The sequence below is a fragment of the Balaenoptera physalus genome, assembly GCF_965194825.1.
Source record: "Balaenoptera physalus genome assembly, chromosome: 16".
In the NCBI taxonomy this organism is placed as follows: Eukaryota; Metazoa; Chordata; class Mammalia; order Artiodactyla; family Balaenopteridae; genus Balaenoptera; species Balaenoptera physalus.
This window is the reverse complement of record NC_138898.1, coordinates 45,205,704-45,233,343: the sequence shown is the minus strand read 5'-3', so window position 1 is coordinate 45,233,343 and position 27,640 is coordinate 45,205,704. Positions and strand designations below refer to the sequence as shown.

At 47.1% G+C, this 27,640-nt stretch overlaps 1 protein-coding gene across 3 annotated transcripts in view; it reads right to left on the bottom strand.

Moving 5' to 3' along the window:
• NINL (ninein like) overlaps positions 1-27,640 on the bottom strand; it is a 110,002-nt gene that overhangs the window by 47,131 nt on the left and 35,231 nt on the right. For all 3 annotated transcript variants that reach the window (XM_082428590.1, XM_082428589.1, XM_082428591.1), the window contains 3 exons: positions 13,088-13,281; positions 5,793-5,889; positions 902-1,074 (listed from right to left, as the gene is read on the bottom strand). In XM_082428590.1, coding sequence (XP_082284716.1) covers positions 902-1,074; positions 5,793-5,889; positions 13,088-13,270 — 453 coding nt within the window. In that variant the 5' untranslated portion in view covers positions 13,271-13,281. The remainder of the gene's footprint in view (positions 1-901; positions 1,075-5,792; positions 5,890-13,087; positions 13,282-27,640) is intronic.

Genomic DNA, 27,640 nt, shown 5'->3' with positions numbered 1-27,640 from the left:
CTGGAGCTCTGGGGGCAGGTGGTATATCTCATTTTTCTAATGCATTCAACCTGCTGACAACCCTAAAGGCAGCACCCCTGGGTCCTAGTTCTGGGGATCAAAGATGGTTTTAAGAAGCAGAACGGCACCACAGAGATGGCGTGGACACGTGAAGCCTTCCACCCCTGGGGCCAAATTTAAGAGAGAGAATAAAGCTGCAAAGGCCTAGGATTTATTGGTGCCACCCAAGTGCAGCACATCCCTGAGAGAAGCGACTCCAGGATCTAAATACATATTTATTTGCTTTTCCTATTGGCCTCAACAAATGTTGAAAATATAAACAATTAATATGGGGCCCCAGAGCTGTCTTATTAAAGGGAAGCCCCCCTAGAGCCTCATCAGACAGAGGCGGACATCATGGGGAGGAGCCAGGAACCTTCTGGAACCCCGAAAACAGGTCCAACGTGCCACGATTAACCTGTGGGGTGTGGATCTGCCCCGTGGACGTCCTTCCTGACACAAAGCCCTCGAGGCTCCTGCGGTGGACAGCTCAGGGAGCCTGGGGTCCCCGGAGGCATCTGGCATGACATGCCCGCCAGGTTGTGGAGGGTGAGCGGCGGTCACGCCCAGTGCTGCTTTCTCTGTCCTCGGCTGATTAACCTTCCTCTCCTTCTGGCAGTGCCAGGGGAGGGGGGTAGTGGTGAGCGGGGGATTCTCCATGGCCCCCGTGTCTGAAGGAGGACGCCAGAGTTTCCCTGCAGACAGCGAGACCCAGAGACACCTTAAAACTAAATGTCACTCCCCAAAGTGCTCTGGCGATGAGACAGATGCCCCCTCCCATCTTCCCGTATCGTGTCACATGAGCAGTGACTATGGGGGGGGCGTGCGTACTTGGAGGAGGGCAAAGGGGGGGTCGACTCACCTCCACACTTTCCAGGGACGCGGAGCGGCGGAGCTGGCTTCTCACACTGGGCCTGGCAGGCTGCTCCGGTAAACACTGGTCTCCACCTGCAGCGTCGCAGGGCTCGGGCCAGCTCCGACGGCCATACCACTTAGAGCCGCTCACGTACTTTGGGGGGACGGCCCGGGGGGCACCTGGAATGAAAATGGGAGGTGTTCTCTCAAACAGCCTCTGGGCCCACACGTGCTGCCAAGATGCCCTTTACGAAGGTGCAGGTTCCGGTGCAAAGCGTGGCTCTCAGGGACACACACAGAAAACGCCTGGAAGAACACAGGGAACAGTCGACAGCGGGGCTGGGGCTGAGACAGCCAGGCTGGGAGGCAGGGACTTTCCAACCTAAACTCTAGGTGCCGTTTAAATGTTTCCAAGCAAAATATGCTTCTGTTATGCAATAAAAGACTAATACAAAAATCTAGCTTTTTACACAAGGAGAAAAGCCTCCAATAATCCAGCAACATACTGCTCTAGAGACCAGAAGGTCACGTCCCACCCACCCCCCTGACTACAGGACCCCCCCGCCACCCGGACGGGATGCGGTAGGCAAGGCCCTCAGCATAGCTGGGGAGCCTCAGACTCCACGTGGGTCTAAAGTCTGGGACAGAGGCAGGAGTGCATTTTAGTTTGGGATTCATGAGAATCCCATAAGCCCTAATGAACCCCTTGCACTTTTCTTCCCTCCTTACCTGCCCACGTCTGCAGAGCAGTGGGGACCCCGCAGGCAGAGAAGAAATGGTGCTGACTCTGTAGGGAATCTGGGCAGCCAGAGAGAGACTGGGGAGGGCGACGTGGGCCACGGCCAGGAGAGGACACAGGTTCAGAAGGAAGCAACCAGAACGGGCAGGTTGGGGGATAGGATCCAAGGAAGTAAGGCCAGGTCAGGAAAACTGAGGACCGTTTCACACAGATGCGTCACGCTTCCTAAGGCCAAGTACCACCTCCCTTCTCTCCTCCGCACCAACTCTGCAGCCCCTGACCTTGGGACCATCAGAGGAGGAGGCTGGGTCTCACCTGGCCAGTGATGCCAGTGACCAACAGAAACTGGGAACAAGGGAGGAGTTTGGGGAGGAAGCTGCTGAGTTCCACGTGACAGCGGACATTTAAGGCAGGCTGACCATGTCCCCGGGACCCTCAGAGGTTATCACGGGCCCTGCCCGGCCCTGTAATCTCTCCCGTGTAGGAACTCTCGGGGGTGCTGGAGAGCAGGGAGCGGACGCCCTGGCAGGGAGGAAACAGGAGGCTCTGAGTGCCCCACGCAGCGGGGAGGGGCCAGCACACAGGCTCCGCACCTTTACTGAGGGGGGAGGTGCGGGAAGAGGAAAGCCACGGGAGGTGGGAGTGGGCAGCTGCAGGACATTTGGGAAACCAGCTGCAGAAGACGAGGAAGGGCCTGACGCACGTGGGCCCTCCCCGGGGCCCGGCCCGCTCGCGGCTCACCTGGAGGTCATGACCCAGCACCACGTCTGCCCCCCATGGCTTGACCTTGCTCCTGCCCTTCCCCTCCTGAGTTCCCCCTCCGGTCCGTGTCCGGAGTCCCACCCGCCCCTGGATGTGGCCCCATTTCTTCATCATTTCAGCAGGTCAGCACTTTCCTCAGAGGAATGAGATGCCCAGAAAACACACAGCTGTTTCATAATGTTCCCCAAATGTGTCACCCCCACCTCCCTCCAACAGAGAAATGCTTCTCTAGAAAAGAGTGTCCACGTGGCAAATCACGATAGGAAGGGGGCAGCTTCCCACCACCCACAGAACACAGAGCCGTGGCCTCTTAGCGGGAAGCACTGGGGGTCACGGCCAGTCCCCACCCACTGCCCAGGCGGCCCGCAGAGCACAAGGCCAACGGTGCCCTGTGCTGGACACCCGGCTGTGCCTCCTGTGTGTGCATATTTATTTATAGGAGCAGAATACCAAAGTCTACAAGTGAAAAAACATTGGTTATATGTTCTGTAACGGCCTTTACTGAAAGGAGCCGAATGACGGGGAAGCAGGATGTTCTTCAAAACCCCGGGGCGTTTGGCCCCCTGATGACATTCTCATCCCTGGAGCATCAAAGCTCCAATCATTTTTCCAGTCATGGTGGGAGACGGTGGGAAGGACCGGCAGACAGATTAGAAAGCAGGAGAGAGTGACACTGTGGACAGGGCCGGGGAAGGAGGGATGAAGCCCCTGGACGGGGGAGGCTGGGAGGGTGGCTGCGGTGAGAAACTGAAACGCGCCCGGCCCTGGAGGACGGGGCAGGGCTCGCCCCGGCTCTCACAACCCGTGGCTGCAGGGCCACCCGGCGCCCTGCCTCTGTGCACAAGCCCCATCCGAGCCACCTCAGGTAGGCTTATGACCGTGTAATTGAGGAAAGCACTGAAAATCAAAAGAAGAGAAAAAGAACACAAAACAAAACCGGGGGGCTTCCCTGGTGGCTCAGTGGTTAAGAATCCGCCTGCCAATGCAGGGGACAGGGGTTCGATCCCTGGTCCAGGAAGATCCCACATGCTGTGGAGCGACTAAGCCCGTGCGCCACAACTACTGAGCCTGCGCTCTAGAGCCTGCGAGCCACAACTACTGAGCCCACGTGCCACAACTACTGAAGTCCGTGTGCCTAGAGCCCGTGCTCTGCAACATGAGAAGCCACCGCAATGAGAAGCCTGCGCACCACAATGAAGAGTAGCCCCTGCTTGCCACAACTACAGAAAGCCCGCGACCAGCAACAAAGACCCAATGCAGCCAAAAATTAAATAAATTAAAAAATTAAAAAAAAACAAACAAAAAACGGAACTGGTGCGGAAAAGCGCCAGTCCTGAAACAGCTTCTCCCGTCTTTGGAGGAAGTGAGGACACACCCCACAGACGCACACGTGTTTCAGCATGGAGAAGGGGGCAGTGACACGGGCGCGGCCTTTTTTGGGCACATCCACGTCCATGGTCACACAATCACACTCCAAAACCCTGAGTCGGGAAAGGCAAGTGGGCTTCTTCCCATCTCAAGGAAGACAAGTGGGAGACAAAGCAGCCAATGACCTGAGCTGCAGGGCGGTGGGGCTGCTGGCGGGCTGACTCCTCCCCCGCATCAGGGCTCTCGCGTGGCTCCAGCAGGAGGAGCGGGGGCAGCTGACTTCAGCCCCAGGGGCTGGGGCAGGGCCTGGCTCCAGGTTGCAAACCACCCCCTGAATAACAGGCAGGAGCAGCCACAGGACTTCTAGGACTGTTCACTGGAATCTACATAAAACGTCCATTAGCTCCAAGCCTGGCACACAAAGCCTCCCTCACGGTACCCCTGGTGCCCAGATCATCGTGCACCTGCTCCCAACCAAGGACCTGCCCGGGGTCCAGGAGGAGACCGGGGGGGCTGCTGTGGGGCAGACTCCTCAAACGCCTGCCCCACGTGGGAGGGAGGGACCCGCTACCACTTCACTCTCCTTCCCAACACTCGTCAAACACAGCCGTGACCAGCCGGGGCGCATCAGGTGCTGCCAGCAGCAGCCGAGCCCGAGGGTCCAGCACGGCTTCGAATGAGCATGTCCGCCATCACCTTCCGACTGGAGCCCGCAGTCCACACATCGAGCGGGCCTCCCTCCAAAACCCTCCCTCCACCTCCTGACCAAAGCCACCACTTCCGTTTGTTCTGAAATATTACCTTTGTCCCACTGGCCCTGCTCGAAACCAGGATTCTCACAAGTCCTAGGAGCACAGAGCACTAGTGTCTGAGACAGAAGACAGGCTGAGGGCTGCCTCGGCTGGTGGCATCCTGCCTGCTCCACCAGCCTCCAAGGCCTGGCTAACACCTCACACCTGCCCTGCGCTTTTGATTCTCCAATGCTTCCACCCCCGACACCCACTTTATCTTGTCAACACCCTATGCTGTAAGGACAGCACGCGGTATTAACTTGACATCTGTGATACTGTGATTTATAATAAATATGTATTTGGTCTTCCATCCCTGGCACAGCTCCTAAAACCCTTGGAATTTCCTAAATGATGAGAGCAACCACACCTGAGTTTATGTTGATGTGGTGACTTTTGGAACCACACCTCAGGATGCGCTGGTTGCCATGGAAACCAACGATGTAATCAGAGTGTTGGAACTTTCAGCCCCACACCCCGATCTCCAGGGATGTTGAGTTCAATCCCCGATGCCCAATCATTTGATCAGTCATGTCTGTGTAATGAAGCCTCCATAAAACCCAAAAGGATGGAGTTCTGAGAGCTTCCGAGTTGGTGAACATGTGGAGACTGGGGAAGAGTGAGGCCTGAAGGGGGCATGGGCACTCCAAGCCCCTTCCCACAAGCCCTTCCCACAAACCTCTTCTCCTGAGTCATATCCTTTTGTAATAAACCGGTGATCCAGTAAGTAAATGGGTTTCCCTGGGTTCTGCTCTAGCAAATTAATTGAACCCGAGGAGGTCGTGGGAGCCTCTGATCTATAACAGGTGGGTCAGAAGCACAGGTGACAACCTGGATTTGAGATGGTTGTCTGAAGAGGGTGCAGTCTTGGGGGGCTGAGCCCTTCCCCTGTGGGGTCTGAGGCCGTGTCCAGGTAGACGGTGTCAGAACAGAGTTGAACTGTAGGACACCCAGCTGGTGTTGCAAAACAGCCTGGTGTGGGAAAAACCACATATATCTGGTGACCAGAAGTGCCAGTATATTCAGAGGATTGTGTGTATTGTAGAGGAGAACAAAAGAGTCTTCCCCTTACAACACCATTTTACAAATAAGGAAGCAAAAGAAGAAAAAACCCAAACGTCAGTTCCAGTCTACGCAGCTTGGCAGAGACAGATCTGCTGCGTCGTTCGGTGAGAACATCATACTCCAGAAGTCACGGAATCATGGGAAGAGATGTAATAGAGACCGGGCAGGCCTCTTACCTGGCTCCAAAGACCCACTGTCTTCATCTGAGGAGCCGACACCAGCCTGTGATGACAAGACGGCCACGAAACCGTCCTTAAATTCCTCAAAGTTAACCTGTGGATTTGAGAAGAGAGGTCAACGCTACTTTCTACAGGTCACATACGTAACACCCTGGCCTTTTGGTTTTTCTCAGATGGAAGATCTTATGTTGCCTTCAGCACTGAGGACATTCATTTTTTCAAATATTTACTTAAGATTTAAAAGAACTGAAGATGTAATAAGTCAAGTAAAAGTGAACCATAACCCCATCACCAAAAAACACTATTAACAACTCCGTAAAAGTAAATCAGACCACATAATTAGAAAGCAGTGTAGAAAAGAGGTGTCTGATGACCACAAACATTAACACATAAAGAAAAAGAAAAATCCACGTTCTCACCACCCACCAAGAAAGAGAAAACGGCAGCACCTGGGCGAGCCCTCCACCACGGTTCCTTTCCTGATTAAATCCCCCCGCCCCTACTCTGACTCTAATAACATCCTTGCTTTTATACCTCATTTGCATGCACCCCTAGACAATACAGTTTACTTTTGCCTCTTTTTAAATTTGATCTAAATGGAATCATGTGTATATACTATTTTGTGTCTTAGACTCAGTATTACTTCTGTAATATTCATGTAACTTGCTGTGCCTGGTCCACCCATTTTCTCTGCTCTGCGGTGTAACTGAGCAACAATTTATTAATCTACCCTCCTGCTGGTGGATAGTCCCATTGTTTCCAGGGTTTAGTTATTTTTAAAAAAAACAAGAAAAAAACCCGGCTTTGAACAGTTACACATGTGTCCTTAGGCGTTTCTTTGGAGTATACGCCTAACAATGGGATTGCTGGGTCACAGAATATACATTTAAATCCTCTTGGTGAATTGAATCTTTTATTACTATAAAATGCTGACCCTCTTTAGTTCAGTAATGCTTTTACCACAAAGACTAGCTTTCTTATGGAGTATTTACGTGTTATATCTTTTTACCAAACTTTGCTTTTTTAACCAAACTTTTAATAATGTCAACTTTTTATATCCTTATGTTTTAGACATGTCTCTTATGAGCAGTATATAGTTGGATTTTTTTTTCCCCCAGTCTGAAAATCTTTATCTTTTAACTGAAACATTTTACATTTAATGTCGTTACTGATATATTGGGTTGGCCAAAAAGTTCGCTTGGGTTTTTCCATAATATTTAGATTTAAATCTACTATTTTATTTGTGCTTTCAATTTGACCTGCTTGCTTTTTCTCCTTTCTTTCCTCTCTTTGGATTTACTGATTTTCTTTTAGGACTTCATTTTTCCCCTTATTAATTCAGAAGTTATACAGTCTATTTCCATTCTCTTATTGTTTATCCTAAAAATGACAGTACACATCCTTAGCTTGAAAGTTTACTATCAATCAATGCTTTTTGTTTTAGCAAAAACATAATTTATTAAAAGACTAGTGGAAATGATCCAGATGTCCAAAAAGAAAATGGGTAAATAAATTGTGATTCAGTCAGACAACGAATGATGACAATGGGGAAAAAAAAAAACCCACCGACAGAGACAATATATCTACATTGTGTGACTATAGCTCACAGACATAATACGGAGTAAAAGAACCAGAGAGTATACACTGAGCATATGCTGTATATTTTCGCTTGTATAAAGTTCAGAAATAGGCAAACAAATCTATGCTGTTGGCATCAGGACAGGGGTAACTGTTGGAGGCAGAGGGACCGCAAGGGCACCTGAGGAGGGATGCAGGATGCTGGCGGCCCAGGTATGTTCAGGGTGGACGTTCACTGAGCTGCACTCTTCAGCTCTTTTCTCTACTTGTGCTTCTACTGAAGTCCCACAGAAAGAAATCAGCACAAGAGCTTACTGTCACCAGTAAGTGCAGAAAAAGCAGGCCTGGGCTGTAGGTCCAAGCATGCTTCCCACACCCGGCACAGAACTTGAATGAGCACATTCTGTTGCTGCCGATGGGCACTAAACGCAGCTGTTGGCTTGGGGGCACCTCTGCCTCAGTTACACATGTATCAGATCTGACACTAGATTACTTGTTTGTTTATTTTCTGTCTCCCCAACTAGCATGTGATCTCACAGTGACACACTGTAAATACTCAACAAATATCTAATGGATGTGTTTGCCTCTATATCCTATCAAAACTGAGCAGAATTCACCTTCTCACAGACGCATTCTTTCACCTTTGTTCTTAAAGAGTATTCTTTTTTTTTTTTGGCCACTCCTCGCGGCATGCGAAATCTTAGTTCCCCGACAAGGGATTGAACCCTAGCCCCCTGCAGTGGAAGCTCGGAGTCATAACCACTGGACCGCCAGGGAAGTCCCCTTAAAGGGTATTCTTGCTGAGTATGGGATTCAGGTTGGCACCAGTCCTCTTTTAGTACATTGGAGACACCTTTCCATTGGCTTCTGGCTTCTACTGTCACATCTGAGAAGGCAATTGTCAATCTAACTATGGCTGATTTTCAGGATATGTCTTTTTTCCTCTGGCTGCTTTTTAAAAAATTATTAAATGTTTCATTTTGAGATAATTATAGATTCACATGCAGTTGTAGGGAAAAAATACAGAGAGATCATGTGTACCCATCTCTGGCTGCTTTTAAGATGTCTTTGTTTCCCTTCAGTTTCACAATAATATGGCCAGGTGTAGATTTCTTTTTATTTATGCTACTCAGAATTCCATGGGTTTTTGGAATCTTAAATCTGTTTTGGAAACTTTTTAGCTATTATCTGTTCACAAAATCCCTCCTCATTCACTCCTTTCCTCCTGGGATTCCAACCAAAGGGATGTTCCCCGGTCTTCACCTTCTCTTTATAACATCATGCTGCATCCTGGATGAGCGCTCTTTTCAGCTGTGTCTTATCTGCTGTTAAACTCTTAAAAGTTGTATTTGTTTCTTTGTTCAGATTTGTAATGTCACTTTTTAGAGTTACCTCTTTCCTGTGGATATTTTCAAGCTTGTTTTTTTTTTAAATTTTTTTAATTTTTCTAAATTTTTGGCTGCATTAGGTCTTTGTTGTTGCACGCGGGCTTTCTCTAGTTGCGGCGAGCAGGGGCTACTCTTCGTTGCAGTGCACGGGTTTCTCATGGCAGTGGCTTCTCTTGTTGCAGAGCACGGGCTCTAGGTGTGCGGGCTCAGTAGTTGCAGCATGTGGACTCAGTAGTTGTGGCTCGTGGGCTCTGGGGAGCACGGGCTTCAGTAGTTGTGGTGCACGGGCTTAGTTGCTCCGCGGCATGTGGGATCTTCCTGGACCAGGGATCGAACCCATGACCTCTGCATTGGCAGGCGGATTCTTAACCACTGCGCCACCAGGGAAGTCCCTCAAGCTTGTTTTTTTTTAAATCTCTCCTAACATAGTAACCATAGTTGGCTTATACTTTTTGCCCAGTAATTCCAATACTTCACATCTTTGTGCTCTGCTTCTGTTGCCTGTTGTTTCTCTGGCTCTCGCTCATCTTTATTTGGTGCCTAGTTATCCTTGACTGTATGCTGGTTGTTGTATACGACTATTACTTAGGAAGAATTACAGACCCAGGATGAGGGAACTTTCTCTGAGAGGAATTCTGTTTGCTTTTGCCACGTGCCTGAGGGCACCGCCTGTGCAGGACCACCTGATCTAAGTGCAAGGCCTGAGGTCATCTAGACCCCTGAGCGCATGCAAGCCCAGACAGCAAAGAGTACAACGGCTGATTCACTTACCCTACATCTTTACCTTACAGGTGCACCCTCAGGATCTTCCCTTAAACTGGGGGCTGGTTCATCAGTTTCTCCTTGGGTGAGCCTGTGTTTACACATGCATTTCACTGGCCCTTTAAAACCCCCAAATGACATATCAATTTCACAGTTGCTATTTAAGACCAGAAAATATTCTCAGGGCAAATGGGGTTTTGTGTGCTGAGCTTAACCTCTCTCGATACGTGACTTAGCATAGATTTTTAGGTTGTAATTCCCCCTGACTTGTTTGCTCTTTACCATTTTCAAGATCTTTTGTTTTTTCTATTTTGTTCGGCCTTTTTAGTAGCACTAACTGGAAGGTAGGCCTGAGTTTGCTAACCTGCCACTATGCCAATGTCTTAAGTCTCTTCCCTCTCTTTTAGGGATGAGGCATACATTTCATCATTTGGATCTACAAGAATGTATTGAACTAATCTCATATTCAAAAGGCTGTTTCCAGTCTTTTGCCATGTGAATCAATACTAGAATGAATAACCTTGCATAGATTTCATTCCACAAAGAGAGACGTTGTATTGCTTTCATTTTTACATTCCTAGCTTCTAGATGTTGCCTCGCACATAATAAGAGCTCAAAAGTACTTGTTGACTACATGGGAGCGGAATGAAATGGCCATTTTGTTCGATCCAATCTCAGATTTCTTTTGTATCTTTGATAATACTGATACTTATCAGCTGACTTTCTTCTGATCCATCCAACAGGAGGCAATCTGATTGCCGAGTGTGCTGCTGTTTTATGTGATACCATTTTGACTGTGCTTGTGTGTGCTTCTGTGCCCTCTCCCTTCACAGCTCACAAAAGAAGGAAGGGCTGGGCTTCCCTGGTGGCGCAGTGGTTGAGAGTCTGCCTGCCTATGCAGGGGACACGGGTTCGAGCCCTGGTCTGGGAAGATCCCACATGCTGCGGAGCGACTGGGCCCGTGAGCCACAATTACTGAGCCTGCGCGTCTGGAGCCTGTGCTCCACAACAAGAGAGGCCGTGACAGTGAGAGGCCCGCGCACCGCGATGAAGAGTGGCCCCCGCTTACCACAACTAGAGAAAGCCCTCGCACAGAAATGAAGGCCCAACACAGCGAAAAATAAAATAAATAAATAAATAATTAAAATAAATGTCTAAAAAAAAAAAGAATCACTCTCAACCTTAAAATTATTTTCAGTAACACTATGTTATCAATTATTTTTCGAGAGGAAAATTCTTTCTACCCAAATTTAAAATACTCGAGGTAAGATCCTCACCACTGGTAAAGAAACATGAGAAATAACAAAACGCACATGGAAATTTCCCAAGTCACAGGACTCTTAGGCCACGTCAACTTTCTGGCTTGAAACTAGACCTGATAATGTTTCTTTAACGGGAAAAAGGAATTAAAAACAAGCATATTGGAACTTCCCTGGTGGTCCAGTGCTTAGGACTCTGCGCTCCCAATGCAGGGGGCCTGGGTTTGATCCCTGGTCAGGGAACTAGATCCCGCATACCGCAACTAAGACCCAACGCAGCCAAATCAATTAATTAATTAAAAGAAAAAAACAAGCATACTCTCATAGCATTAAAAATTACCTTATTAATTCAAATATTATAATATTGTTTCTTCATTGTTATAACTGGATTACTGTATGAATGACTAACATTTCTGTGGTGTCATATATGTTGGTTCCTGCAAGGAAACTGAGTATGTGATATTTGAATTGAAAAGCCAATCCATTCTCCTGGACAAAGGATTTATCTTGTTTTTCTTCAAAACTTCCTGAAATCTCCACCATTTGGTTTCTGTCGCAGAAAATGGTGACAACTACCTGGATACTTCTGGCTTGACACTGGTGTCCCTAAAACCTCTACAGAATGTTCCACCTAAACGCTGGCTGTGTGCGCTCCCCCGCCTGTGGATGAAGCAGAGGAATGGTAACAGCCCTTTTCCCTTTGCAGCTGCTCCAACACTGACCTTCCTCCAAGCGTAACTCAGGGTTTCAAGGTCACGCTCCCTTTCTCACAGACAAAGCACAAAGTAGAGAAAGGCCGGGAATGATACATCTTACAATGAATCTGGGCCCAAAAGTGATTCTTTCGGTTTTGAGTTTTCCAAACTGTCCAAAATCATCAAGGAAACCATCTGTTTATGCTGTTTTTTGCTTGTTTTATTTTGTTTTTGCCACACACACACGGCATGCAGAATCTTAGTTCCCTGACCAGGGATTGAACCTGTGTCCCCTGTGGAGGAAGTGCAGAGTCCTAACCACTAGACCGCCAGGGAAGTCCCTGTTTGTGCTGTTTTAACCAGAGTGTTGATTTTCACAAATGTGCTTTTTGCTTATCTAGCCTCCAAATACAATTCCAGGTGCTATCAAGAGGGGCTAGGACATGATCTATCAAAAACACACCTGATTCTTAAGTCCATAAAGAAAAAGCAGGAACAGAGTAAAGAGACAGAGAAGGGTGCAGGGGGTTTGTGAGGCTGGGTCCTCCGCGCAGGGGGAGCAGGGCCGCTGACAGCACTGGCCACACGGCCTTGGGGGAAGTAACAGGAGGTCAGATCCGCCCGGACCCTCCCCCAGGGCCGGCAGGGAGGGGTTTCTGGTTGTTCTTCTTCATTTGTTTTTGCCCAAAAGCCAACTCAGAATATTTGCAGCTAGATTTTTTTTTCCCAGTCAAAATGAAAACAGTTTTACTGAGTTCTGTGGAAAAAATGCCCTTCCTTCAAAGGTAAGATTACAGGCACTGGTTTTTTTTTTTTTTTTTTTTTGGGGCTGCGCCATGTGGCCTGCGGGATCTTAGTTCCCTGACCAGGGATCGAACACAGGCCCCTGGCAGTGAGACCCCGGAGTCCTAACCACTGGACCGCCAGGGAATTCCAGGCACTGTTTTTAAAACGAACATGTTAACATCTGGACACATTTAAGAAGCAGGAACACTAAGAAGCCTCTTAGTGTTTCAATTGGGAAAGCAAGTTGTGGTCCAGGCTCCAGATTACCATTCTAGATGACCTTGAATTTCCTAGAGAAAAGAACTCTCTGAGTGCATACTTCCTATCTGGGATAGATACACTCACAGAGATACACTCTGAACACAGGGAGCCTTGGTTCCTGCAACAGCAGTGGGCAATGTTCTGTCCAGCTGCTGGATGAATTTCACGCTGGGTAATTTTACGAGACAATGTGCCTTCGAGGTACTTTGAAGCTGCCTCTGAATGACCGAGTGTGTGAGCTGCGCACAGATCACTGTGTTTTGTGAACCACACGCATCACCCATACCAACCTTCCACTCCCCGGACGAATCACCCGAGCATCTTTCCGGAAAAAACAGAACAAAAACAAATCTCTGGAAGTTACTATGCTTTAAAACAGCAATCTTAAGGAACTTCTTTCTACAACACAGATGTTGCACAGAAGGAAAAATAGCACCCCATTTCCTCCTAGCTTTCCTTTGATGAGTATCTCCAGTCAATTGGTATTTCTCAGACGCCAGCAGCTATAACCACATGCTCTCTGTGCTTTTCTTTGTGAGAATGAAGTCAATGAAGTTACCCACCCTGGCAAAGTGGTCGTTTCCGAGAAGTGTTTGCAGAAGGACGGGCAGCTGCTTTTCCAGATGAAGCTTCAGGCAGAGTTGGGTCAGCTCCTCCCGGTCCAAGAAGCCTGTCCCCGTGGTGTCACAGCTGCTGTAGACATCCCTGAGCTGCGAAACATAGTGGCTCTCTTCCTCTTCGTCCATCCCATCGCAGGCTGCGTGCAGGGAGAAGAAGACAACGGTGCCCTCTGACTGCCGCTCCCACCTCCCTCCACGGTCCCAAAGCGCCAGGCAGTGTGGCCCAGGGCAGGGGAGGAGCTGGCGTGTGGGAAGGGGCACCAGGGTCATCTCAGGACACGTGAGGCTGGAGGAAATCAGGAGAGGCCAGAAACGTGTTCCCACGGGGCTCGTTCTCCCTCACTAGCTCAAAGAACCAGAATTACTTTGTTCTGTAAAAAAGTATCTATTACAGAATAATCAGAAAAAAAGAGAAAGAAAATCATCCAAAATTTCACCACCTGAAAAACAAATCATTTTAATACATTTTGGCAAATATACATTCTACTTTTTCTCTATACATATACACACAGGGCCTGCTGGATGCCTGGCACACTTGTCCGAACTTCTGCCCCAGGATTCCGGTCTTGGGCAGAACTCAGGCTGGAGGTCAGAGGGCACCGAGGGCCTTCCCAGGAGCAATGACAAGCCAGCCCCCTCCTGAGAGAACTTGCTGGTCTGCCGCCTCCCCCCGAGCCCTGCCTCCACGCAAGGGCTGATTCAGGGCCGAGGACCCTGCACACTCAGCCCACATCCCCGCGGTCATGCCAGCTTTGCCCAACACACAGTTCAGTTCCTGACCACTCAGGAACACTTCTTTTCCTCTCCTTTCCCTCATCCCCAGAAATCTGAGACACTGTCCCAAGACAGCAGGTGATTCGTCTCTGGCCATCCAGGCACAGGCTAGTGGTAGACTCAAGCCCAGCATTCTACAGGTCAGGCAAAAAGATCTTTCAGTCGCCATTTGCTAGGACACTTCCTAACCCCCATCCAAGATAAGGTCCATGCTTTGCTTTCAAAGTCCTGGGAAAGACACTGGGAGAAAGGAGGCACTGCTTCTGGTCATGTGTGCCCTATGGAATTCACCATCCTCTAGCCTCAGGATTTGGGGGGGGGGGGTCTTTCTGTAGCTGAGATACCACATGACAAACCTCAGTGCTGAGATGGGCCAGGAAGGCTTGGAAAAACTCCAAGGGCACCTTCATCTGGGAAATACAGCCCGGGCTCAGGTCTGTACCACGACCACCGCATTGGAGTCACACTGATGCACGTGGATTCCCCGGGACTCCGGAGTCCCAGAAAAGGGCTCAAGTGACAAGTCACTGGACACTCTAAACACCTTGGAACTATGGAAGGTCTCAGGGGTCGTGTAGAAGTCTGAGTGGGGCTCAGAATCCTGATGTTCACACACCCCCATTCGCTGGAAGCTGAAGGCAGTGATTTGGAGGGTGATACATGTGGGAGGGGAGAGGGGAGTAACCCAAGACACGCACACAAGCACACACACACACGCAGAGAGAGAGAGAGAGAGAGAGAGAGAGAGAGAAACTAATATCCCCAGAGACATGAAGGAAAAACATTAAAATCATGCAACAAGATAGACTACTGGACAATAGGGATAATTAGACACCAAGGGAGGTTTCCTGACATTGACGTATGATAATCACAATAAAAAATTCAATGGCAACACTGGAAGACAAGGACAAAATACATCTTCTATTAAGTGTACCCGAATAAAGAGACAAAAAATGAGACAGAGAAGAAAAGGAAATTAAAAATCAATAAAGTAACCAAAAAACATAAAGACAGACATAGACCAATGGAACACACTTGAGAGCCCAGAAATAAACCTTTGCATATGTGGTCAAATGATTTTCCAAATGGCCAAGACCACACAATAAGGAAAAGACAATCTCTTCAATAAACGGCGCTGGGAAAACTGGATATCCACATGCAAAAGAATGAAGTTCAACCCTTACTTTACACCATAATCAAAAATGAACTCACAATGGATTCAAGATCTACACGTAAGATCTAAACTATAAAATTCTTAAAAAAAAAAAACAGAGGAAAAGTTTCATGATGTTAGATTTGGCAACGATTTCTTAGATATGACACCAAAAGCATAGACAACAAAAGTAAAAATAGACAAATGGTACTATATCAAACTTAAGAATCTGCACATCAAAGAAAACAATCAACAGTGTAAAAAGGCAACCTATATATAGAATAGGAGAAAATAATTTGCAAATCATACATCTGATAAGAGGTTAATGGTCAGAACAAGTAAAGAACTCCTATAACTCAACAACAAAAACCAGTAACTCTATTAAAAAAATGGGCAAAGGACTTGAATAGACAATTCTCCAAAGAAGATACACAAATGGCCACCAAATGGCCAAGCACATGAAAAGTGCTCAACATCTCTAATTAGGTACACACAAAACAAAACCACAGTGAGATATTATCTCGCACCCATTAGGATGGCCACTATAAAAAAAAACAAGCAAACAAAAAACAGAAAACAACAAGTGTTGGTGAGGATGTTGAGAAATTGGAGCCCTTGGGTACTCTTGGTAGGAATGTAAAATGGTGTAGCTGGTGTGGAAAACAGTATGGAGGTTCCTCAAAAAACTAAAAATAGAATTACCATATGATCCAGCAAATTCCACTTCCAGGTATACACCCCAGAGAACTGAAAGCAGGATCTCAGAGTTATCTGCACTCCTATGTTCCCTGCAACATTTTTCACAACAGCCAAGAGGTGGAAGCAACCCAAATGTCCATTACAAAAGAATGGATAAAGAAAATATCAATAAAATGGAATATTATTCAGCCTTAAAAGGAAGGAAATCCTGTCACCTCCCACAACATGGATGAACCTTATGTTGAGTGGAATATGCCAGTCACAAAACGACAAATACTGTATGACTTCACTTCCGTAAGATAACTAGTCAAAATCAAGGAGACAAAGTAGAGTGGTGGGTGCCGGGGGCTTGGGTAGGGGGATAGGAAGGGTTGCTCAGCAGGTACAGAGTTTCAGTTTTGCAAGATGAAAAAGTCCTAGAGATCTGTTACACAGTAATGTGGATACCAGTTAACACTACTGAACTGTATATTTAAAAATGATTAAGAGGGTAAATTTTTTTTAATTTATTTTATTATTTATTTATTTATTTTATTTTATTTTATTTTTGGCTGCGTTGGGTCTTAGCTGCGGCATGCAGGATCTTTGTTGAGGCATGAGGGATATTAGTTCCCTGACCAGGGATCAAACCCACGTCCCCTGCACTGGAAGGCGGATTCTTTCCCACTGGACCACCAGGGAAGTCCCAAGAGGGTAAATTTTATATCATCGTGGTTTTTACAATTAAAAATTTAAAAATAAGAAAAAACTTTTTTTAAGGAAAAAAAGTTCAATATTTGGTGGCTTGCTTTCTGAAATTGCCTGGCTCTGTTCTGTGGCACTTTTACCTGGATTTTCTTTCCTAAAAAAAAAAAATCAAAATCAACACCCAAAGTCCAGGCATCCTCTAAAAGCCCAGGAAAGGCAACCAGCTGATGGGAAGGGGGGTTCTGGAAAAATACAAGACTTTTCCAAGCAGACAGACGGCAAAGTCCCACCGTGAGGGCCAACAAATAAAAACATCCAGACCGAGTAAATCCTCAAGAAACTTCAGAGCAAACAAACAAGTCCTAAAAATGTCTAGAGAGAAAAGAGCATTCTGCACTCAGCGCCAGGCGCGACTCCCGCAGCAAGAATGGGATTGGAGGCTGAAAGACATCCTGAGGAAAGAGCACTTTCCACCAATCTGGAAGCTAGCGGACGGGTACTTCAGCCAAGAAGGAGGAAGACGCAGGTTGTAGATCTGGGTCCCCTGCAAGCAGTGCACCGTTCTGGGAGGGTGGCCTGGGGCAGGGCCACAGTGCAATCCACACAAGCTGGCCACTAGGGACCCTACGGTCCCGTATCGTGGGACCACGTGGAAAACAACATGGGTGGTTTCTTCTTCTTTCTTAAAAATTATTTATTTACTTATTTGGCTCCGCCATATCTTCGTTGTGGCATGTGAGATCTTCGTTACCGCGTGAGGGATCTTTAGTTGCGGCACGCAGGCTCTTTCAGTTGCAGTGGGACCTAGTTCCTTGACCAGGGATCAAACCTGGGCCCCCTGCATTGGGAGCACAGAGTCTTAACCACTGGGCCACCAGGGAAGTCCCCAACATGGGTGGTTTCTTTTTTTTTTTTTTAATTTTATTTATTTATTATTTATTTATTTATTTATTTATTTATTTATTTATTTATTTATTTATGGCTGTGTTGGGTCTTCGTTTCTGTGCGAGGGCTTTCTCTAGTTGTGGCAAGCGGGGGCCACTCTTCATCACGGTGCGCGGGCCTCTCATTATCGCGGCCTCTCTTGTTGCGGAGCACAGGCTCCAGACGTGCAGGCTCAGTAATTGTGGCTCACGGGCCCAGTTGCTCCGCGGCATGTGGGATCTTCCCAGACCAGGGCTCGAACCCGTGTCCCCTGCATTGGCAGGCAGATTCTCAACCACTGCGCCACCAGGGAAGCCCCACATGGGTGGTTTCTGACAGAGCTGATGGACCATTTGGAAAAGAATAAGGATGTTAAAAAGTAATTATGGAAAAACCAAGAAAGCCTCCCTAAAGCCAAGCTGGGCACAAGAATGGAATTGTAACTGTGCCCCAGACAGCGTCCCTGTGGTGGGTGGACAGCGCACCTTCCGTGGGGGTGGGAGAGACAGGGAAGCCGCGAGGTGAGGGTGATCCGAGGTACCAGCCTGCCCGTTTATGGCCCAGGGGATGTTTCTCAGGCCTCCATAAAGCAGCTCCAGACAGGAGTCCAACGGCATTTAGCACCTCCATGGCTGCTGTGCGCCCTCCCCACCGGGGGAACTGGCTCCACCCCCGCCGGCCCCCCACAGTGAGACCCTGAAGCCAGCACACAGCCCGCGTTGGGAGACTCACCCTGGTCAGCGGTCAGGGTTGCTGACTTGAGCTCTGGCCCATCCAAACCCTCTCTACTGGGAGCACCGCGTCATCAACCAAAATGGGAGTGAAGGGCAGGGAGGGGACGGTGCCGCCTCCCAGATGGTCTGCTCAGCGGGATGATCTCGCTAAGCAAGGGACCACTGTGTCCTCACTTGGGCTCTTCCTCGAAAGAAGACACTAACCCTTGTGCAGCACCCCCACCCCACCCCACCCTGCGTCTGCTCTTGCCTTGGGTTCTGAAGGCCTCCCTCCAGCAGGCCTCCCTCCTCAGCCCATCCACCTGCTGCTGGTCCACTGGGTGGGCATGGGGCGGGCAGGGATGGGGGCCCAGCAGGCACCGCGCCTCAGACACAGCAGGAGGTGGCGGAGGATGCTCTCGGGACACGCAGCTGCACGACCCTCCACACTGGTTTGCAAAGTTGGCTCTTGGTGTCCGGTGGGTACTTAAGACAAGTTCTCAAACCGACACTGAAATGGACTGGATTGGGGTCAACTCCCTTCAGGCCCCAGGATCTGACCCCCCGAGCCTCCAGGCACCAGATCCCCCCTTAAACCCTGCTGTCTGCACGTTAGTGGCGTCACTGCAGGGTGGGGAGCCCAGAGGCCACCTTCCTGCTGCCGAGGTCAAAGGAGACCGGCCAAGGGCTCCCTGAGAACATTTTAAAGCATCAGAATCTTCCTGAACCATGCAAAGGCCACCCTAAAAGACCCCAGACATGGGCAACGCTGCCTTCACAGCTGAGGTGACCCATCCCCTATCCCCGTGCCTCTCTGCAAGGCTGCAGGGCCCCGGCCAGGCTCAGCTCTGGGCCAGTCAGAGCTTCTGTCAAATTGGGTCTAAAACACCACCTTTGCTGGGCTGCTGAGGGGAGGCGCAGGTTCCAGGCCCCGGTACTCATCACACCACGAACGACAGCAGAATCACCATCCCGCACGCCAGTCCCCAGGCTCCCAGCCTTCCTGCTGCTCAAATCCTATTTCCAGAAATGTGTCACTGGGAAACCCCTCTCCCTCCCGACTGGGAAGAGCGATCAACCTAAACCCCAGAACACAACAGTGAGAAGGACAAGGGCCTTAACCCTGCCCCTCCCAGCAGGGAACCTGTAGCTCTGTTCACACTCCCTGAGGCCTGTGTGTGAGGGCAGAGAACGCCGTCCCCTAGAATCCTTGCACAGAACCCCGGGAAGGAGAAGAGAAACAGGGGACCTCTCAGGCGGGGCCCCGCCTCCTGCACCATCCATCCTCGGCGCCCAGGCCTACTCACACGCGAAGTGCAGGCCTCACAGCCAAGTGGTCGTTATAAATAATAAACATCCAAGGGCCTCTTCAGTTTCTTCTTCACCCAAACTGAATTATTTAATCCTCTCTGGATTCCACAAATGCATAAATGTCCACACATCGAAACCACCAGAAAACCCAGCTGTGTTCAGTGCTGACTGCAGACAGGGGACAATGTTCCAGATAAAGAGGAGCCCTTGGCTTATTACGGTTTGATTCTTTTGAAACTGGAATCAGTAGACTCTCAATAATTCTAATGCTATAAAGCTTAATTAAATATATGAGCATAAACTTTGCTACCCAGTGAAGCAAAACACTGTTTTCATCCTGGGGAGAAAAACCTGCCCTCAAACAAACTGGATACGGGCCAAGAAACAGCTGCTGACCAGCACCCTGCAGGACCACGCAGCCCTCTGGAGGGAAGGTGTAGGTTTGCATTTAACTGATGCACAGCGATGAGGGAATTTAATCTGTGGCCCTGGAAACCCGCTGGGTATCAAGGACAGGGAAGAAAACTGTGGCCTCGCACAAGCAGCTGGGTGTGCCGATGTCTGTGGACCCAGAGCATCGCACCCAGAAACAACTCCAAACAAGGCCCTCCATAAAATCCTGTAAAAGCCTGCTGACCCAGAATGAACAGCGCCAAGGTAGCATTCTAGATGGCGCGTTCTGTATCTGGAAAGATGTTACGACCCAGATAAAACATTGAAGCCCAGCCTTGGGTTCTGGAAGAGCAGGTCTTGGTACCATGTCAAATAGCCTTGGGGTTTGTAATCAACCTCCATACTTCAGCAGTTCTGAGCTTGTAGGATTAATTTCTGCATTAACTGTTTTCATGGCTTCTTTCTTGTTTTTCAAAACTTATACTATTTATTTACTTTGCCAACATCGGCCCTAACTATCTCAGCAATAAGGCTTGAGAAGTTATCATTTTTATCAAAGGGATTTTCCAATCCCAACAATATAAAAATAAGCTGATGCGTCACTTAATTGGCAATTAATATAGTATTTGCTCTTCCTACAAAGTAGATATTTAGACTAAAAACTATAAGGATATCAAACTCTAAAATTGTCCTAGAGAACCTGCTTTCTAGGGTCTCCTCAAGAAAACATTGTGGGACCCACTCACCTCACATAAAAACTTTGTACCCTTTGGCCAATATTGTCTTGGTTCCTAAAGATTTTTATAAGCACATGTACTTATATTTGTGCTAGGACTATAGCTATAGACCCAATGGTTATAAAACATCTACATAACTGTAGTTATACATATTATACATACATAATTAGTTATACATATACAAGGTTATCCACATAAGGTTCTACATACAAAAAAATGAGATTTCTCTATATGTATCGTTACATATATGCAAATGTAGAAAACCTACTCTCAGTATCAATATCAACTTCTAACTTAAATTCAACTAGAAAATTCTACCATAAAGAAAGCAGTAGTTTCTCTTCTTTACTAAAAATAGCTAATAACATTGTAGAAGAAATGACAGAACTGGAAAATTACAATTTTGAATCCCCGTTGTAATAGGTGATAGGGTAAGGATCATTAATGTATGATTAAAAACAGTGCGGAGGGAAAAAAAAACAGTGGGGAGGGAATTCCCTGTGGTTAGGACTCCGTGCTTTCACTGCCGAGGGCCTGGGTTCAATTCCCTAGTCAGGGAACTACGATTCCCACAAGCCACACGGTGCAGCCTAAAAGATAAATAAATAAAAATAAAAATAAAAACACTGGGGAGAGGTGACGTCATGCAAAGTGGCAGGGGACGACACTCCACCAAAGCAAAACTGAGCCATAAAGAGTGACTGGAACCCAATAAGGAAATGGGAGGAAAGGAGAGATGATACTCTGATTCCTCTTTGACTACAGGATTTAATGCTGGATGTTCTTCATATATGAGTGGGTAAACGTGTCTGAGGATGAAAGAGAGGAAGAAAAGGACGTAAAGAAGGAAGCGAGGAAAAGAGGAAGGGAAAGAGAAAGAGTAAGAAGGAAGAAAGAAAGAAAAAAGAATTGGTAGGCGGATTCTTAACCACTGTGCCACCAGGGAAGTCCAACACGATGAATTTTTAAACAAACGAGTCTGTCTTTAAGCTTCATTTGTTACAGCAGATGGACATTTAACCAAGGTGATGAGTAACAGCTCATTATCTCAATGAGTATAAACTTGAATTTTCAACACTGAGCAGGTCTGGCAGCCATGGCCCACCCTCACTGTTTTCCTCACATGGACTCTTATTGGATGTTTTACGAGTGATTCCTCTAACCTTGTTATTCAATCCAGATATCCCCTGGATAAGCTGCTTTCTTACTTTGCCTGTGACTCTCAATCTCAGGATAATGTTACAGAACATCAGAGGCAGAAGGGGGGTCCCAAAGAGCGCCATTCAATCACCCCATTTCACAGATGAGGACCTGATATCCTGTAAGTAAGCACAGAGGTGGATTTCCTCAGTCAGCTGAAGAATGTGGACGGAGCATACAAGGGCACAGGCAGGGTGCAAAGGGAACGTTTCCCTGCCATTCCAAGTGTGTGGTGCTTCCCTGAATCTCCAGGTGAGACCTTCTATCCATGTAAATGCCTGCTGATGCTTATAACTGTACACAGTCACTGTATACAGCTCAGTGACCAAGGAGCAGCCCCCATGGCTTCCCTGCTGTCCTCTTCTCCTGTCTTAGACTTTGATGGCTTTCAAGAGCTACCAAATGGGTAGAGCCAGGAGGCTGGAGCTGCTCACACTGACTGTTCACAGCTCCATCCAATTCTGTCTCAATGGCATCATGCTGGTAGCTTAAAATCTGCTCTGGTGGGACTATTTACACACAGTCGTTGGAAAATGCTACAATTCAGGGCTTTGAGGGGCAGTTGTGAAAGCTTTATCAGTATACTACACCACGGCTAAAATATAAAAGACTGATCATAGCAAGTACTGGTAGAGACATGGAGCAACTGGAACTCTCAGATCTTGTTAGTGGGGGTATCATTGGCACAAGAGCTCTAAAAACCTGCTCAGTTTTATCTACCAAAGTTAAATACATATCCACTCTACAACATGGCAATCCAACACCTAGGTACCTACTGGACAGAAACCATGGATTTGTGTACCAAAAGACACACTTTCTTAGGCAGCATTATTCATAGCACCCCAAACTAGAAGCAATCCAAATATCCATCAGTAGTAAAAATAAGTAATTGGTGGCATATTCTGGGAAACCGTAAAGGCATGGAGAGGAATTAACTACATAATGACAACCTCAATCTTACAAACATGATGGAAGAAGCAGATATTGCATTAAGTTCAGAAGCAGGAAAAATCAATCCATAGTGTTAGAAGTTAAGATAGCGGATGGCAGGGAGGGAAAAATAAATAGGAGAACATATGAGGGGCTGTTCTGGGGTTCCTGAGATACTCTGCTTCTGACTGGGATGGTGGTTACACGGGTGTGTTCACTGTGACAGTTCATTATTATCTGTGCACTTGTCTTTGTGTGTGTGTGTGTGTGTGTGTGTGTGTGTATATATATATATATATATATTTACTTCTTTATGCATGCATGCATGCTGTGCCTCCTGGCATGTGAGATCTTACTTCCCTGACCAGGGATCGAACCTGCGCCCCTTGCAGCGGAAGCACGGAGTCCTAACCACTGGACTGCCAGGGAAGCCCCTGTGTGCATTTTTCTTCCGTAGGTTACACTCCAACTTCAAACAGTGAAGAGGGAGAGTATTAGAAACGCTGACGGCACTTCCCTGGTGGTCCAGCTGTTAAGATTCCTCACTCCCAACTGCAGGGGGCCCGGGTTCAATCCCTGGTCAGGGAACTAGATCTCACCTGCCACAACTAAGACCCGCCACAGCCAAATAAATAAATAAATATTTGAAAAAAACAAAACGCTGATCTTCCACACCCACCTCCTGGAACAGTGGCAGGTATGTGTTTTACGACGGACTCCTGTTGTTTTGTCATGGCTAGAGGACAGACACTCCCAAAAGGGTAAAGGAAACAAAGGGCCTGAATGAGAAACGAGAAGGCCCAGGAAGCACTTAGGAAAATAAAGCAAAACAAAGCAAACCTGCAAACTGTTTCCCCAAAGCCACTCCTGTTGCCCCTCCCCACAGGTGATTTCTAAAACTGTATGAGTATTTTCTGTAAGACTCTTCATAAGACCTGGTAGCTCTGGCTCCTTCACTCCACTGGTGTGACAGAACCAAAAACATGCAAAGCCATGGAGTCCATGCTGGGTAAACAGTCGCACATCATGAGAAGCAGCTAAACTGCTTCTCACAGATGCTACAAAGTCAGACACTGTCCAAGACAGGAAAAATAGGACACACTTGACAAATTGTCTAAAAGCGAATCATACTTTAGCTATACTCTTCATGGAGCAATAAAAAGAATAAATAAAAAGAAATGAAAAGTGACTCTGACATACCCTAATTAAAGTCAACAAAATGCTATGGGCTTGTCCTTAAGAATCTTGGGGATATTAAAATAGCCTGCATGTAAGGAACAGTGTATGGGGGACCATATCTCTCTTAGTCTGTTACGGCTACTATAACAAAATACCATAGACGGTAGTTTTTTTTTTTATTTATTTATTTATTTATTTATTTATTTATTATGGCTGTGTTGGGTCTTCGTTTCTGTGCGAGGGCTTTCTCTAGTTGCGGCAAGTGGGGGCCACTCTTCATCGCGGTGCACGGGCCTCTCACTGTCGCGGCCTCTCTTGTTGCAGAGCACAGGCTCCAGACGCGCAGGCTCAGCAACTGTGGCTCACGGGCCTAGTCGCTCCGCGGCATGTGGGATCTTCCCAGACCAGGGCTCAAACCCGTGTCCCCTGCATTGGCAGTCAGATTCTCAACCACTGAGCCACCAGGGAAGCCCCCACAGACGGTAGTTGATAAACAATAGAAACTTATGGCTCACAGTTCTGTGGGCTGGAAGTCCAAGATCAGGGAGCCAGCCTGGTCACGTTCTGGTGGGGCCCGCTTCCTGAGTCTTACACTGGCACCTTCTTGCTGTGTCCTCACCTGGTGGAAGGGATGAGGGAACTCTGTGGGGCCTCCATAGAAGGGCACTAATCTCATTCGTGGGGCTCCACCCTATTGACCTACCTCAGCACCCCCCAAAGACCCCACCTCCTGACACCACCACCTTTGGGGGTTAAGATTCCACATATGAACCTAGGGAACACACACACTCAGACCATAGGAGTATCTTCCAAGCTCAATTCTAGAACTTCCTAAACGTTCCAAAGCTAACTTCTTCAGCCATTGCCATATGTGAGTTACACCATGCAGTTTTATTTAAGGGAAAAGAAAGCTTACAAGGTAAAGTGGCTAAGATATTATTATGAACCAAATGTTTGCATCCCCTGAAATTCATATGTTGAAGGCCTAACCCCTCAGTGTGGCTGTATTTGGAGATGGGGTCTCTAAGGAAGTAATTAAGGTAAAATGAAGTCACAAGGGTGGGGCCCTGATCCAGGAAGATTCATGTCCTTATAAGGAGAGACACCAGAGAGCTCTCTCCCCACAGGTGAGCTAAGATGAGCAGACAGCAAGAAGGCAGTCGTCTGCAAACAAGGGGAGAGTCCTCACCAGAACCAACCCTGCTGACACCTGCATCTCCGACTTGCAGGGTCCACAGCAATGAGAAATGAACTTGTGTTGTTTCAGCCATCCAGTCCGTGGTACTTGTTACGCCAGCCCAAACAGAATCATACAGATTTAATTGCTTTGGAGAATATGTATTTCATCTTTCACATATGGAAGGAAATAAAGTAAAAGACTTCTTATTTTTTTAATATTTATTTATTTATTTGGCTGCGCTGGGTCTTAGCGGTGGCACTCGGGATCTAGTTCCCTGACCAGGGATCGAACCCAGGCCCCCGGTGTTGGGAGCACAGAGTCTTAACCACCGGACCACCAGGGAAGTCCAAATGACTGATGAAGAAAGATTCATGAACAAACATTTCCTAAGCCCCTTCTATATGCTAGGCTCCAGATGCTGCTCTCATGAACTAATGTTAGTAGCAAGGATTTTGCTGCCATGATTCCAAGGCAGAAATCGATGGAAATGAAGAGACCACTGGAAAGGCCTCTAACTTGACAGAGGACTTGGCTAGAGACACCGCCACCGGCAGAGGGAGGTTCAGCCATGTCCGGGTAGGAACTGGTCATGCAGAGACGTCCAGTTTGTGCAGCATGTGAGATGGGCTGGTTGGGTATGAAAACACAGCCGACCAAGAGGAAAACTGGCTTGTGAACAGGCACAGATGCTTGACTTAGTCCAGGTGAATCATTAATTTTAGAAATCCATGAAGATACAAAGATGGAAACTATCAGATGAGCAGAAACTCATGGAGGCTGCAGGGTCTACGCCACGCAGGCTGGGTGGCAACCTGTCAGCAGAGGGAGGGGAGGCCCTGCTCGGCACTGCCTGTGATGGGACCTCCTGTGGGACTGGGAGACAGCGAGTCTACACCGGGGCAGGAGGAACAACGCAGCCCCTGCCTGCCCCACAGATTTCGTCTTAAATTTCTGAAAGTCTCCATAATCAGACAAGGACCTGCACTGCTAGATTCCCCAGAGCTTTGCAATTCATTGCTACATTTGTCACAAACATTTTTTTAAAGATTCAAATTTATTAGCAAATGCTTTATTATCTGAATGAAAACTATTCACTAATCTGACTAGTTACAAAATTAATAACAAAAAAATTAGTAACCTTCACTCCTATAGTCAAATAACAAGCAGTTAGTAGATATAATGAAGAAAAAGCCTATTTACATTAAAATAAATACACAGGATGGGCTTCTCTGGTGGCCCAGTGGTTAAGAATCCACCTGCCAATGCAGGGGACACTGGTTTGAGCCCTGGTCTGGGAAGATCCCATGCCACGGAGCAACTAAGCCCGTGCGCCACAACTACTGAGCCTGCGCTCTAGAGCCCACGAGCCGCAACTACTGAGCCCGTGTGCCACAACTACTGAAGCCCACAGGCCTAGAGCCCGTGCTCCGCAACAAGAGAAGCCACTGCAATGAGAAGCCCACGCACCGCAACGAAAGGTAGGCTCCGCTCCCCGCAACTAGAGAAAGCCCGCACGCAGCAACAAAGACCCAACGCAGCCAAAAATAAATAAATAAATAAAATAAATACACAGGAATAAGCTTAAAGTATGTGCAAGATCTGTATGAAGAAATGTTTTAATGTTCCTGAAAGGCACAGAGAAAAGACTTTAACAAATGCAAAGAGATACCACGTTCTTGCATAAGGAGGCTCATTATATAAATATCAAGTCTCCTTCATCTATACATTTAATGTGTCTGCAGTAAAAATACAATGGGGTATTTTGGGGATATAGACAAATTGTTTCCAAGGTTTGAATAAATAAGCAGAAAAGTCAGGGTTTTCTGAAAAGGAAGAAGAATAAGAGAGGACCAACCCTATGAAATGTTAAAACAATTACAAAGCTGCAATAATTTAAACAAGGTAGTATTTATTAGTGTAAGTCCAGAGAAAAAGAGCCACTGAGCAGAAATAGAAAACGCCTAAAAAAATAGATGAAGACATACACAGGAATCTAGCGTATGATCCAGGTGACACTGCATAGCAAAGTAGAAAATAATTCATCAAGAAAACGCTACCCAAAAAACTGATTAGCCATATGCCAAAAAAAATTTTTTTTGGATACCTATCTCATTCTTTTCAGTAAAGTAAATTCCAGAAGAATCAGAAATTTAAACCAAAAAAAAATTAATCTATAAAAGAACTAAAATGAAATGCAGCTTTTGCATCATCCTTAAGAGTGGGAAGTTTGACTTGAAAGTCAAAATTTCTATGAACAAAAGAATAACATCAGAAGATAAATGGCAAACAAAAAAACTTCTAATATAATTCACAACAAAAGGCTAATTTACTTAATAAAGAGCCCCTAAAATCAATAATGAAAAAGACTTACATCCTAAGTGATCTAGCAAAGGAACTAGATTGCATACAAGGAAACACAAAGGGTTCTTAAACATGGGAAGGGATACTTACCTGTACTTACTCATTAGAAGAGAAATACAAACAAAGCACAATGACATATGACTTTCCACTTATCAGACTGTGGATTGGTTTGCCGGGGCTCCATAACAAGGTACCATACACTGGGTGACTTAAAACAACAGAAATGTATTTTCTCACAGTTCTGGAGGCTAGAAG